This window comes from Condylura cristata, unplaced genomic scaffold (genome assembly GCF_000260355.1).
Source record: "Condylura cristata isolate star-nosed mole 26May11 unplaced genomic scaffold, ConCri1.0 scaffold00006, whole genome shotgun sequence".
Taxonomy (NCBI): domain Eukaryota; kingdom Metazoa; phylum Chordata; class Mammalia; order Eulipotyphla; family Talpidae; genus Condylura; species Condylura cristata.
In genome coordinates this window covers 24713053-24727638 of record NW_004567107.1, presented here as the reverse complement: position 1 = coordinate 24727638, position 14586 = coordinate 24713053, and the positions used below count along the sequence as shown (strand labels likewise).

Below are 14586 nucleotides of genomic sequence, written 5' to 3'. Positions count from 1 at the left end.
CACTCCCAGGTTTGCAAAAAGAGGAGTTTCTCCAGTCTGGAACAGTATTAGCTTTGGCTCACATTTCTGTGGCCAAGGCTTCGCTACAGTTTGCCAGGCATACTGCCTTGAAGCAGGTCACTGAAATTCACGAGTCAATGAAGATGTTCTTAAATTTCCACAGCCTTGTCATTAACCTGTTGAGTAAGCATCCTCAGCCAACAGCAGGCCCAGACAGCACACGAGCGTCCCAGAGCTTGCCAGTTTCCAGAGACAAATGTCACTTGCCTCACACCTGTCCCAGGAGGCAGGCAGGGGGGAGACTGAAGTTTTAGGGGGATGAAGGGACTTGCCCACTGTCACCTTGCTGTGAAACTTCAGAGCGAACACTGGAATCCAGGTATTCTGCCACCAAATTAATTCAATCAGCTTGGACTGGGGCCTACTGACTGCCGGGAGCTGTGGTCCCAGCCGGCAGCCCAGGAATCCTGAAGTGCAGAAGGAAGTGGCTTCCTGGCTTCTCTTTTATTCTTCTTCCCAAAGCTGCCTCCCATTTCTAACTCATTTGCATGGTAGTTTTGCAAAGGAGTCTTTAGAGCCTCCTACAAGAGGACTTAGAAGGCTCTAGCAGCTTTGTGCAAAGGAGAAGCCCAAGTGTCTCAGGAGATCTTCAGATGGGTGGGCTGGGCCCACTTCCAAGGTCCCAGGCTGTCTGCGGGGTGAGTCCAGGACCGCACCCTGCAAAGGGGCCCCAGCTGCTGGCTGTGAGTCAGCTGTCATGAGCCTTGCTGTGCCACTGACCCTCTAAATAGAAGGCAGGAGGCTAGAGTGGGAAAAAGAGACTATAGGAGAGGGAGTGAAGGGAACATCAGAAAACCACCAGCGACCCATTTAGAAGCCTTTAGTGAGGACAATGGCATGAGGCAATTTACAAACTATGAACCCCAAGGTGGGGCCCAGGCCTACCCTCTGGGTCCATTCCTGGAAGGTCCCAGAAAACAGAATCTGGACCAGCCCACAGTGAGTCAGGTTTTGTTCCAGACAAATCTTTCCCCAGGTCTGGGCCTCAGTTTCCCTCTGTGAAATGCGATGATCACCAGAAGTCCTTCCAACTTGGACATCTTATTCAATAATTCAGGGTCCCTTTATACAGGCAGACAAAGTAACTCTGAGAGTCTTTGAACTTGGCTCTGTTGTGCTGGTTTGAACATGGCCCCAGCACTCCCGTGGTTCAGTTCAGTCCCCAAATAACACAGTATCCCTCTGTCCACAGGATCAATCTCTTCTAAAAACATATAAAGATCAGTATCCACAAGTCCAGCTGTGACGTTCAATAAAAGTTGGACACAGATGGGGCAAAAGGAAAACTCTCGAGTGTGGGTGTGTGGAAGCTGCTGGCACTCTGGGGAGGGGAGGGGAGGCCAGGAAGCAACTTTGTGCAAATGAGAATCTGTCTCAACTTGGCCTCTGCCCAGTGTGTCCCTGCTGGGGACACCTCTTCCCTGGGGCTTTAATTTCCCCATTTACACCATCAAGTCGTGGGGATGAGATCATTTTTGATGCCCTCTCCAGCTGATATCCTCCATTAAATGTGGAGGTAACGCTCTAGGGTGGGCAGACCAAAAGGCACCAGGGGGTCACAACACTCCAAGAAAATCCAGATTTGTTCCCCAAAAGTCTCATGATTTTTGACTAAGTATGACTCGTAATTGCTACTACTTGTTGACCAAAAATAAATATATGCACTTATGTTCATACGTGTTATATCATGTAGCTCTTCCCACCTTCCCAGGTAGGTAGGTGGGTTATATTCTTATTTTACAGATGAAGGTAATTGAGGCCAGAGAGGCTGAGTCACTTGTCCTGAGGTCTCTAGCACATAAGCGTCTTGAGCTGTTTGCTATAATGCTATCCTTATAAAGCTAGAGATGGCTATAACCAATGGCTGGAATTGGTCTCTAGTCCTTACACAAAGAGAGAAAAAGGCAATAAATTTAGCATGCATTTGTAGCTGTGATCGGCCAATCAATATTTTACAAAACATTCCCTTAGAATGATATAATATGAGAACTGGAAATGTGACAAGAGAATTTAGTTGCAATCACTCAAAAAAAAAAAAAAAGAGTAAGTATCTTTGCCAAGGCTTACTTTGTTCCACCAATGAAGAAGTAAGACTTAACAAATGGGGAAATAATTATGTTTGCCCAAAATTACATCTTTTGTGCACACCAGAGAGCTGACATGCGTTTCAATTACCTGCCATGAGAAGACAGATGGGGAAATCTACGAGATTACATTTTGGAGCTCTAGTCCTGAAGAACACCTCTCCTGATTGATCTGAATTTGGTTGGGATTTGTCTGAATGAATCTGACTAATTCGATTTCATTTCCAGCATCCCCTGCATGACTTTAGGCTCGCTCAAAGTAAGGAATCACAGAAACACTGCTCTTATGGTTGAATTTTCCAGAAACATCCAGATGCTGAAAAACACTGCACAGATGAATGTTCTCTCCAGTGGTTTTGGTTAACAGCCCTGCTCCTTCCTGACAGGACTGGCTGACCTTGGGCATCCACTGCTCTTCACCAGGGCCTAGGTCTCTGACCAGTCACTCCCCTCCCTGGGACTCTGTTTTATCCTCATCTCATGAACAACTTGGTCTGGGGGATTGCTGAGAGCCAACCAACCCCCTCCCCCCAAACTCTGACAGTGTAAAAGTCCAACACATGACTTGGTTTTCTAGAGAAATAAATGACCTATAAAAAGTGTGTGTGTGATAACTGTAGATTAAAAGAGACTGAAGAGACACATCAGCCAGATGCAATGAGCAGAACTGCTCTCCACTGAACTGGCAGCAGACATTTTTGAGCTAATCAGAGGATCAATACAGACAGGATGAAAGGCTATTAAGAATTGTTAAGTGTTTTAGGCGTGATAATATAGTGGTTATGCTTTTAAAAGTCCTTATCAGGTAGAAATGCATGCTATGGTATTTATAGGTTGAGTGAGATAATGTCTGGGAGTGGCTTTAAAACATTACAGAAAGAAAGGAGGGAGGGAGGAGGAAAGATAAAGCAAATTCGGCAATATGTTGATAATGGCTGTGGTGGGTGGTAGGTATGTGGGCTTCATTTTGCTAGTCTCTTGACTTTAGAGTTTGATGATTTCTGCAATCAAAACTACCACAATGCAATTTCTACAACCAAGACCAAGAACAATCAAAGTTTCTCAGACGATTGGAACTGACTTAACTGCTGCCCGGTCCCCTACTTTCAGGAACCTCTCAGACTCCTGTGGGTAAGCTGAATAGGACTGAGAAGCAATGTAGTTGAGAAAAATACACTAAATTAGTGGCAACTAATGTTTTCACCGAAAAGTGTTTTCTATTGAATTTGCCTTCGCTTATCTGGAACATCATACTTTCATTTCTTTTGATGCATTTTATTGTACCAACACAACACCCCTGAATACAGATTTCATCAACCAGAAAGAATAAGCATCAAAAAGCCTACCTTGAAATTGAGTAAATTTAATGGTTCCCATTCGTTCCCCATTCCGGAATACAACTTGACCCTAAAAACAAAACAAAACAAGAACAAAGGGAGAAAAACCATATTAGCCCAGACAGTACTGATTTTAATGAAAATTCATTAAGTATAAGCTGCAGTGATTAATATTGGAGAAAAATATGGCCTTTGGCTGGACCACACATGCAAAATTAAAGTAATTGTTCCTAAACTGCTGGTAACATTATCTGGTTAATTTGAAAGAGCACAAAGTCAATAGTGGAGCTAATACTTGTGAATTAATGCCAAGGTATGCAAGTCATTATCATTAGGACGATTTATTAAACACCATGTGTCCAGCTTTACCTGGGGAGAGTCTTCCAGGGTGCTGGATGAAGGTGAAGGCAGAGATGAAGTGTCTGGAGCCTGACCTGACTTGGCTCCCAGGCCCCGCACCCATAAAGATGAGGCACTACCAGGCCGTGTGACTTGCCACCAGAAGGGGGCTGGAGGTCAGTTTGAATTTCTTATTAAGGACAGAGAATGCTGTCGAAAGTTCTTTCTGAGTGGTGACGTCAGCCCCAATTATAACTGGGCTGTGGAGCAGCACAAAATTAAGCTTCTTGAACCAGCGAGACCTGACCAGTGTCACAGGCAGCTGAGCACCCCTCATTAGGGACCTTGAGGTCAAAAGATAGCGTCATCTGTCACATCTGCTTTGCTGGCAGACACCAGGCTTCCATATGTTGGGCTAAATAAACTGCGGTAGAAAGAGAGGGGGTGTGGGCTCTTCTTGTCAAGTTATGGGCCATGTGGAATTTTTACAACCACGGAAGGAAAATGACATATCAATAAATCTTTATGACAAGGTTGAGTAGAAACGGGGGATGATCCCGATGTTATAGCTCAAGAAACTGAGACTGAAAGGCTATGCACCTTACCTAAGGTCATTGTGAGTGAGGCTGCTGGATTCAAGTCCAAGTTTGATTTTTTTTTTTAAAGATTTATTTATTTGTATATGCAGAACTGGGGTACAGGCCAGAGGCTCAGGGGCGGCGAGAGGCTGTACCAGAGACAGAGTGGGGAGCAGAACAGGCAGATCGACGAAGTACACTGCTGAGGGGAGCAGCGGGCGGGTCTGGAGGGGTCTGCCGCGCCATGTGGTCACCTCCAGGGCAGGCGGGAATCAAACCCATGCGGAAGTGGCTTTAGCTTCTTAGTGCTGTGCTTTAACCCGCTGCGCCACTAGGGAGGGCCCCAAGTTTGATTTTAATGCAATGTCACTATAGCATGTTGTTTCCCACCCAGAAATAGAAGCCTGCCTATCTTTCCATTAACATGAAATTAGGAATAACAAATTGTCATAAAGGCACCCTGCTTCTCTCTCCACAGTTATGCTCTTGTAGCATTAGAGACTAGCGTTGGGACAAGGGGGTTACTTTGGCCCCCACTCAGCTCTCAAGAGAGAGCACCACACACTGTATCCTCCTGGTGGAAACCTGTCGCCTGAGGCCCTGTAGCTTTCAGCAGGAAGAGAACCACTCAACCCGTACTCAAAATGAGAAACACCCTCTAAGGCCACTTTGACACCTTTTTGAAATCCTGAAAACAGCTGCAAGGAGTATCAGTTTGAAACCTCACGCCCACCGAATTCTATATTCAGGTGCTGGTAAGCAATTCCCTGGAGTGTGAAAACACTTCAGCTTAAGGTGAGACAGGAGCTGTGATTTTACTTCTAGGGATGATTGCAAAACACAGAATATCTTCCACAAGGATCACTTTTATGCAGATGGACCACTCTGCCTGGGTGGGGAAAAGGCAGACATTGCCCCCAAAGAGGGCACTTGTGGCTTGACAAAGGTGGAGATCTAACTAATTCACCCTTCTCCTGCTAAGCTTTGAAGCATTCCAAGGACTTGTGCAGCATCGTCATTAAATTAAAAAGTCTGTGAAAAGTATTCAAAGCTTGGCTGGAATGACACTGGAGATTATGGGGAGGAGATGAGGGCCCCTTTTTCTTTTTAAACAAAATGAGTTCATCTTTGAAGTAAGAGCTGGCAGGTTTTATTTTACTCACTATTTTTCCTAACAGAAAGCTATTCCCAGCTCCTTAATCTCTCAGATAATGCGGTGAAAGGAAACCAGTCTCAGAGCATCACAAACCTGGCAAAGCGCCCTCTTAGACCAGGTCCCGAGTTACGTATCGAACACAGCTCCTGGTCTACAAAGGGAGATGCTCAGCAGTCATTTTAGTTTAATCATATCTGATAGCAGAGGGCTGAAATAAAAGAGAAGTTCAGCACCAGGAAGCTTTTTAAATCTTGGGACGTTTCCATGTCAGGTGATTTCAAGTAGCAAAGGGGTAAACGGTTGGGTCACGGAGTCTCACCTGCCTTGGTCTTCACCTCTCAGAGATAGCAGCTCACAGGTAGATGAAGTTCCCTCCCCACCAGCCAATGGGAGAAGGCTGAGCATTCTGACTGTGGTCACCGAATCATGATGGACACTCTAGTGGCAACCAGGTACAGGGGGGTCCCCAGTGTTACCTCCCCCACCCCACAACAAACCTTTATCCTTCGCTAGGCTCTTCCTGGTGTCCTCTCCTCTTCTGTAGACACGCCTCTCATCCTCTCCTGGCCATCACCCATAGTCCTCTTTATAGCCCAGGCTACAAGTTTCAGGTGTGCACACTTATGCGTGAGGACACACCCATGCACCAGGAGTCCACAATCTGGCACACGTGTCCCGTGCCCACACTCCCAAGCACCTTCTGTGTTAACATGATCCAAGCCACAGGGGACAGCCACAGGAACTAGTGGCACAAAAAGTGGCCTAGTTAATTCACTTACCCAGTGCACACGGAAGGGCAGTGCCATCCAGAGCAATAGCTGGGGGCCCACCACTGAGGAGGAGGCGTGTGAGTCCCCTGATGGACCGACCATGGCATCCCTGGGTTTGACGACGAAGCCACTTTGCTCCCCTGACCCTACTGGGCTGGGGGCCCCATCCCAGTCAAGCCCGTCTTGATGGGAAGGTCTCGGTCCATGAGATGCTTTTCGGGAAATTCTGCCTTGAGGTTGTGCCCTCAACTTGACATCCTACAAATGTCGACCTACCCTGTGCCAAGTATTGTCCCAGATGTTGACCCTATGACCTTAGAGAGCTCGTATTTTATTAGAACAATGCCCATTTTCCAGTAGATGTACAAGAACATTCATTTAGCAATCACCACAGTTAGAGCGCAGTGAGGAACTTGGAAAGGGAGGATCTGGGTGAGCAGAGAGCATTTATTGGCTGGTCAGGAAAGACCTCGCAGCCAGGAGGTAGTCCAGGCGAAGGGAAGAGCCAGGGTGAAGGCCCTCAGGGGGGACAGGAAAAGAGGGGTTCCACGTATGGATTGCAGTGAGGGTGCCGGGAGGCAGGGGGCTGGGCCACATTGTCTTGGAGGCCAAGATGAGAGCTCTGGGGTGATTCTGAGAGCACAAAGAGCCGGGGCTGGGAGGTCAAGCACTGCAGAGCAGTGGTCTGATCTAAGGCTGGAGAAGATGACTCTGCAAGCAGATGGCGGTGAGGGGAGAGGAAGCAGAGACCGGAGGCTGCAGGTGTGAGGTGACAGGTTCGCAGTCATGCCGGTTCAGAGTGCACCGCCAATGTGGCTGAGCACCAGCTGAGCAGCAGCGGGCTTCTGCTCCACTCCTGCCCTCCTTGGAGGGGGTTAGGGGGTGTCGTCCAACGCCCCTTGTAGGGTAAATGGAAATTGTCAGGGTTTCCCGCCCTCTTACTATTGGTGTCTAAGATCCACACCTGTGTTCCTGCAGGTGTTCTGATGATGGCCACCAGGAGTATGGTGTGAGCACACATAAATGGGCCACACCTGGGCTGAGAGGCTGGGTTGATGAGGGTGGCATCAGGGGGGTACAAGCAGCAGCAGCAGAAGCTGAGAGAGCAGAGGACAGAGGCCACGAGACGGTGCCAGAGAGCCCAGAAAGAGTCAAGACTTGCCTCCCAGCCTCCTGGCCCTCGGGCCCCTGCCTGGCCTCCCCCTGCCTGGCCTCCCCCTGCCTGGCCTGCCCCTGCCTGGCCTGCCCTGCCTGGCCTGCACCTGCCTGGCCTCCCCCTGCCTGGCCTCCCCCTGCCTGGCCTGCCCCTGCCTGGCCTCCCCCTGCCTGGCCTGCCCCTGCCTGGCCTCCCCCTGCCTGGCCTCCCCCTGCCTGGCCTCCCCCTGCCTGGCCTGCACGTAGTTGCTGCACTACACATGGCATAGAAAGATCACCAAAAGCCTGAAAATGCCGCAGAGTGGAGGGCCCCAGGACCCTTCTCCTGTCTGCCCAGATCATAGCAAACTTTCTCTGTGCCTTGAGGTGCCACACTCCTCGTTTCCCCAGTGGCTGGCATCTCGGTCCAGCTGCACCATGGCCGGTTGTGCCAGTTCCGCTCTGCCCCCCGCTGGGGGCAGCTTACCGCAGGGGTCATGGATACACAGTGCTGGCCGGCCTGTCTTACGCCGCAGGCCACCGTGGCAAGCCTGGGTTCCAGAGGTCCCAGGGGAAGCGCTGAGGTGGGGCTGCAGCGGCCCCATATTCCACTTGTTCCTGCAACCTAGTGAGCCCCCCCACTTACTCCCTTCCAGGTTTAGTTCTGAGCGCACCCCCTATGAGCCTGCCTGTAAATCTTTGTGATGACATCTGTCATCAAAGGTCACCAGGACTGAGTCTTTCTTGCAACCTGAGTGTCCAACCTGGTGGGAACAGAGGATACGAGTGAGGCCCAGGGGGCACCTAGACCCCCCAGCTTCCTTGTGGCCTGGCATTTCAGCCAGGGAGGCTGGGCCGGCTTTGCCTTCTAAAACCCCAGCTCATGGGTGGTTTTTCTTTGCTCTTCTCTCCCCACACACATTCTTTATCTACGTGTAAGTGCGTGACTCGCCTACCCTCTGCAGAGTTCAATCCCAGGCTGTAACTGAGCACCAGAATGTCCACTGGAGATCAACCCACGTGATGAACTAAATCTCCAGCCAGTGGACTTGGGTGACTCCGGCTCCGTGGTGACTGACAGCGGCCATGGTTCACGCTCTTCGCTCAGCTTCCCTATTCTGCTCTGGGGCAGGGGCCTGAAACCTGGAAACCACATTTCCCAGAATCCCTGCCAGCTGCTTTCCATTTAGGTTTTGCTAATGAGAAGCATTCATGGGGCACATAAGGGAAGCATAAGTGTGCATAAGGGAAAAGTGGTTTTTTTTTTTTCTGCTTTGGTTGCAGCGGCAGGAGCTCTGAGTGACTGCAGGTGTCGGGGCGGGGGGGCCTCTGGGGCCCTACACAGCTGGTGTGTGTGGATGGGGGGCTCCTGCTGCCTGCTCAGTGGCCAGTAGTGGGGTCCCAACTCCAGCAAGAACTGCAGAGGCTGGAGCCCCCCAGGCCACCATGCTAGCTAGCAGATTTACCTTCATGATTTTATTTGTATTCCAAATCTGCTCTGTGGCCATTCTTATAAACTCAGGGGCTAGAATCCATTATCAAACAGCATCCAGTCAAGAAAATGGAAACCACTTCAGGCATTTCAGAGGCGAGAGTAACACCATTCCCTCTCATTCCTCCAGCCCCAGGGCCTCGGCAGCTTTCTGTAAATACTTATCTCTGGTGACAGCACCTACCTGTTTTGCTCCCCCATCCCTTCCAACAAACTCATAATCAGCTCCCTGTATTAAATCTCCCTCTGAAATGCCTGAAGTGGTTCTGTTTTCTTGACTGCATGTTGACTGATAATGAATTCTAGCTTCTGAGGAGTTTATAAGAATGATTTGGAATGCAAATAAAATAAGGGAGCAAAGCACCCCAAGAGGATACTTTATAAGGATTCTGGTGTGGTTTCTCCCCCACCCCCCTTTTCCTAAAAGAGATCCTGCTAATGTCAAAGAAAGCAATCTGTTTCATAAAAGTTAAAACAAACTAACAGTTCAGTTTGAACTGGGAACAAGACCATCTTTTTTTCCAGAGAAATCTTCACAATGCTTAGGATCACATATAGGAAGAAACTTACATTTCCACATCTGCCAGATAAGACCATGCGACAGGGTGACCTGGGACAGTCACTGAGCGTCTCTGAGGATCAATTTCCCTGTCTGAAAAGTAGTAGCCAATGATATGTCTCAGGGTTGTTTGTGAGAATTAAAGAAAAAACAACTATAAAAAGGGCGAAACCTGGGTTGGCATACATCAAGGGTAACACTTATAATTCCTCACTAATCTGATTAGCAAAATTCCCCCTGATGGCAGCTCAGAAACCCCAGAAAACTCAGTGGAGAGTAAAACATACATTAGGGATTCGAGAGCCAGTAGGATTCAGTGGCTTCTTCTTAGGAAAATTGTTTCTACTGTTCATTCTTTTTTCACTACTAAGCAGGAACAAAATCCACTCCGACAATTAGTAAAGGTACAAGCCAAGCCTTCCCAAGAAGATATTTTGTTTTGGGGGCTCTTTCACCACAGAAGGCAGGGGTGCTCTGTCCCAGAACGTGGCCTGACCTGGGCGGGAGCTGGAGGCAGGCCCCTTGCGCTGCAGGGAACCCCTGGAGAGGTCACAGTCTGTAGAGGATAGTGCCTGGGAGGATGCCTCACCCCTCTCTGGGGCTGTTTGCGCTGTCTGTGGAGGTGTGAGCCTGCCTGCTTACCTGAGTCACAGACCTGCCCTGACAAGTCACAGGCCGTGACATCTCCCAGGAGGTAGAGGCTGAAGGGCCAGAAGAGGCCCAGGTGGGCTGTGCACGGAGAAGTGCCTGACTACCTGTGTGGATAAGTGGAGCCCACCCCCAACGCCATGGCTGCCGGGCCTCTCTCCACAGACCAGGTCAACACTGGTTGCAGGCAAGGCATTGGGGCCAGATCGCTGGTCAGGTTTCCCATAAAGGGTAGAGATCTGCATGTGTAGGCTTGAGGCAGAGGTGTCCTGTTTCCCAAGGGACTTAAAAGACAAATAGCAAACAACCAGGTATACCCACCCACATTCTTTGCAAAGGTGAAAAACATTCACTCTCCTCTCCCTCCAGATGTTCTTTGGGTTATAGGACAAGTCATACTTCATACACTAAGTATTTTCTTATCCTGATAATTCTCTGGGTTTTCGATGGGTTCAAATGATCAAGTTTGATGTATCCATTGAGTCTTCGCAGGAGGTTGGCAAGAGGGGCAGAAGGGGTGTGCGTCTGCACACTGCCACCTGCCGCTGCTAGGCAGTGAATGAAAGAACTGTGGTCACCTGGGTTCTGTGGGGACCAGTGACAATGCCACAGGTGGTCTAAGGCAGGGCTGCATCCTCTGGATGTGGAGGAGTGGGAGCAGGCTCAGGAGAGGCAGGACCAGCTCCCTCTCTGCTCCCAATTATAACACGCGTCAGTCTTGTTCAGAAGAGCAAACTATAGAAATGAACAAAATGTCCAAGAAATAGGGCAAAGTGGACTGAGCTATGGTGCAGACACATGACGAAATGTTATGATTCATGCATTCAATCAAGCTGCACTGTTCAGCACCTGACACTTGTGGGGCATGAGCCAGGCAGGCAGCAGATAAAGAGTGAGCCAAGCCCGCATGGTCCTACTAATAGCAAGAACCTAGTGGGAGATAGGAATATTAAACAACACAAACATTGATAAACACACAAAGTTACAGTGAGCGATGGGAAGGAAAGGAACAGGGTGTTACAAGGAAGAACCACAGCGAGACCCCAATTTAGACTGGGGGTCCAGGAGGGTCTCTGCAAAGGTGGCGCTGGCACTGAGACCTGATGGAGTTAGCTAGGAGTGACAGGGAGAACACCCCAGGGAGGGGGCTTGCAAGTCCAAAGTCCTGAGGTGGGAGAGAGCTGAGGGACCAGAGGTGCTGAAACAAGTCAGTGGAACTGAAAGTGGGAGCCGGAAGGAGACCAGCACAGTAGGTGGTGGGCAAGGTGAGCACGTGCAAGGTCATGCAGCACCTTGCAGACTCTCAAGGTTGCTGGGCTTCATTCTGAGTGCGAGGGGACTCCATCTGAGTGATCTGCAGGCCACTCGAGCTAAGTGGATTTTGAATTACAAAATTTACAAAAGATTGGGACAAGGGGTACTTTGATTGTGCCAGACAGTGGTCAGCAGTCCCCCAAATCGTTTTCTTTCTTCTCCTGGCACCTGGTTAGGCAGCATTTCCCCGCCTCCCTTAGAATTAGATGTGGCCGTGTGGTAAATCTAATCAGTGGTGTGTGGGTGGTATTCTCGGTCTGGTCCATGCAAACTCCTACAATGCCCTCTGGGCTCCCTCCCTCTGCCAGCCAGACCCACAGGCTCTGTCAGAGAGCACTGAGGAAGGACACTGGGACTCACATGGTAGTGCCTGGGTCTGCAAATGATTGGCCCTGTGCAAATGATGCCCGCCACCAGAAATGTCTTTGCACAAGAGAGTGGTACATTTACTGTGTTGATTTACTAATAGTCTGAGATACCTGGGGTATAGCAGTTAGTGTTACTTATTTGAGATAATTCATAATTACAAAAAAAAAAAAAAGACAGGCTGAAAAATTACGTATACACTAGTTTCACAATTACATACAAAATTCTCCTACCAAGTAAAAAATGATTCCCAATCGATACTGGGTGGTCCTGGGCTTCTTCTTTTCACTCTGAATGTTTTCCAATATCCTTTAATGAGTATGCATTATTTTAATAAAACCTTTATTAAAAACTTTTTGAAAGGATGTTTTAAGGAGGCGCATTTTTATAGGCAAAAATAGTAACTTCGTCACCAACAAAATAATACTCCCTCTTGGAATAGATTAATTTTTACTGACAGCTTTGAGTTTTCCTGAATAAGAGCCAGAGATCTGTGCAAGCATAAGCACATTTCCTCTTCAACTTAGAATAATAGGGAGAGCACAAAAAGGGTCTGAAGCTGTGGATCAAGGCCGAGTTCAGCCATCTCTTGGGAAGGCAACCTAGGCCCTTCATCTCTGTACTCAGGTTTCTCTGGAACAGGCAGAGATAACACTCCTTACGTTAGTTTAGCTCTGCCAAAACATTTGTGTGTATCACCTCAGATTTTCTTTTAACGGAGTCCCCCTTTATGAATAAATTCTCACCAACAACTTCGACAGGATGAACTGATACTAACTCCATTTTAACAGTGAGGAAACCGAGGGGTGGAGGGGGTGAAATTTGCCTAGGGGGCCAGAAGGCCGTGTCACAGGGATGTGCCTGCCATCAAGCTCATGCTCCTAACCACATGCTCTCTCGCCTCCTTTGTGAGACCCTGACCCTGATCAGAAAATGAGCTCTGTGTAGGGGGTCAGGGTGAGTCCCAGCTGCTATGGGCTGGGGGAGGGACAGGGGTGGAGTAAAAAAATGAGGGACCTAGTCAGGGGTGTGCTGACAAATGGGCAACAACTTTGGAGGGTGGGGGCAGAGGGTACAGTGTTTGTGTAACTTGATGTATAGTGTTTGCTAATTTCCATGGTGCCAATATGCCAAGCGAGGCAGATTCCAAGCTATCAACCATTTAACAACTGGCTCACCAATTCCTGACAATTTAGCAACTGGCTCTCAGCTCTCCAGGGAGCCAGCAGGGCCTGGTTCCAGGCGGCCAGTGCCCAAGCCAGTCCTCCTAGGAATGCGAAATGTGAGCAGGACGAGCGTTCACCTGTGCTAGGCGTAGGTGAGAAGATTCTCTCCTCAGAAACGGGGGAGAGGGACTTGCATCAGAGTGGGGACAGCTGGAGAGAAGGGGCCCGCGGTTGTCTCCAGCTGCCAAACTGCCCTTCTCTCTGCTCTGGATGTGGGCTCTGCTCCCAGACTCTGCCCATTAGCTGCTGCTGGTAGAAGGTTCCGAGGGAGAGAAGACAGGAGAAAGGAGGGCTACATCCCTGTCTTCTCCCTGTCAGCGTCCTACCTCAGCCCCAGTCCTCCACAGCCTCAGGAGCAGGTGGGGCAGTGGCCCCTCTTCGCGTGCCGGCCATCTCTGGGCTGTCTTTGTGTTCCTTTTATTCTTCTGTCATCTTCTAATGTCTATTAAGCAATTGCCTGCGTTGAACCCTCTCTGCTTGTAAGACCTACCTGGGCTTCTGTTTTCTCACTGGGTCCCCGTGCTCCCCGTCTACCATATGGTCTTCACGAGGGCTTGATCCTCTAAACACAAGCCTCTATGTCCCAATGAATATGGCCGGCCCCACGCAAGTCTTCCCTGGTGAGGACATCCGAGGGTGGGTCTGGAGGTAGCAGCACCCCAGATGACAGATACTTCTCTCGTGACGGGGGTGGCTTGGAGGGGACAGGGAAAAACGAGCGTGGGTTAGCTGGGCAATGTGGATGGGAGAGGGGCTATTTGGGCAGAAGGAACAGCATATAAAAAGGGCTGGAAACAAGATAACTTGACTTTCTGGATAACTGAAGGAAGGGTAAGGTGCCTGGGCAAGGGGGTGGGAGTGGAACAAAGCGAGAGCCACACTGGGCAGGGCTTTGGACCTCATGTTCCAAGTTGGGAGGAGGGGCGGGAGAGAAGGATGGTAAACCAAGAGCTAACAAGTACAATATGCTCTTAAACAGGAGGAAATCCTGCCATTTTGACAGCATGGATGGACCTGAGGGACGTTCCAGTCCATGAAATAATCCAGACACCAAAATACCATGTTGTACCCATCGTGCGTGGAATCCACAGCAGTCGGACTCCTACATGCAGACACTAGGGTGGAACTGTCAGGGGCTCAGCAGAGGGGCTCGGGGCAATGTTTGTCACAGGGTAGATAACCTCCCAGTTACATAGGATGAATAAATTGCAGGCATTTCTGGGCAATATGGTGATTAGAGTTAACAACACTGTGTTGTACGCTTGTAATACATGAAACTTGCCAACAAGTTTGATCTTAAGAATTCTTACCACAAAAAGAAAGGAGGGAAGGAAGGACAGACCAGAGGGAGAGAGGGAGGGAAGCAGGAAAGAAAGGGTCGCTATGGGAGCTGGTGGGTGGACGTTAATTACTTTGCTCACGGTGATCATTTCACTATGTTACATAGGTCAAATCCGCAAGTAGGAGCCCATATGTATATACAAATAATTCTTAATTGTCACTTATACCTATAAAAATCTTTT

The 14586-nt window shown here is 49.1% G+C and overlaps 1 protein-coding gene across 1 annotated transcript in view; it reads right to left on the bottom strand.

Moving 5' to 3' along the window:
- GABBR2 (gamma-aminobutyric acid (GABA) B receptor, 2) overlaps positions 1-14586 on the bottom strand; it is a 328099-nt gene that overhangs the window by 89596 nt on the left and 223917 nt on the right. The window contains exon 8 of the mRNA XM_004677485.1: positions 3491-3551. Coding sequence (XP_004677542.1) covers positions 3491-3551 — 61 coding nt within the window. The remainder of the gene's footprint in view (positions 1-3490; positions 3552-14586) is intronic.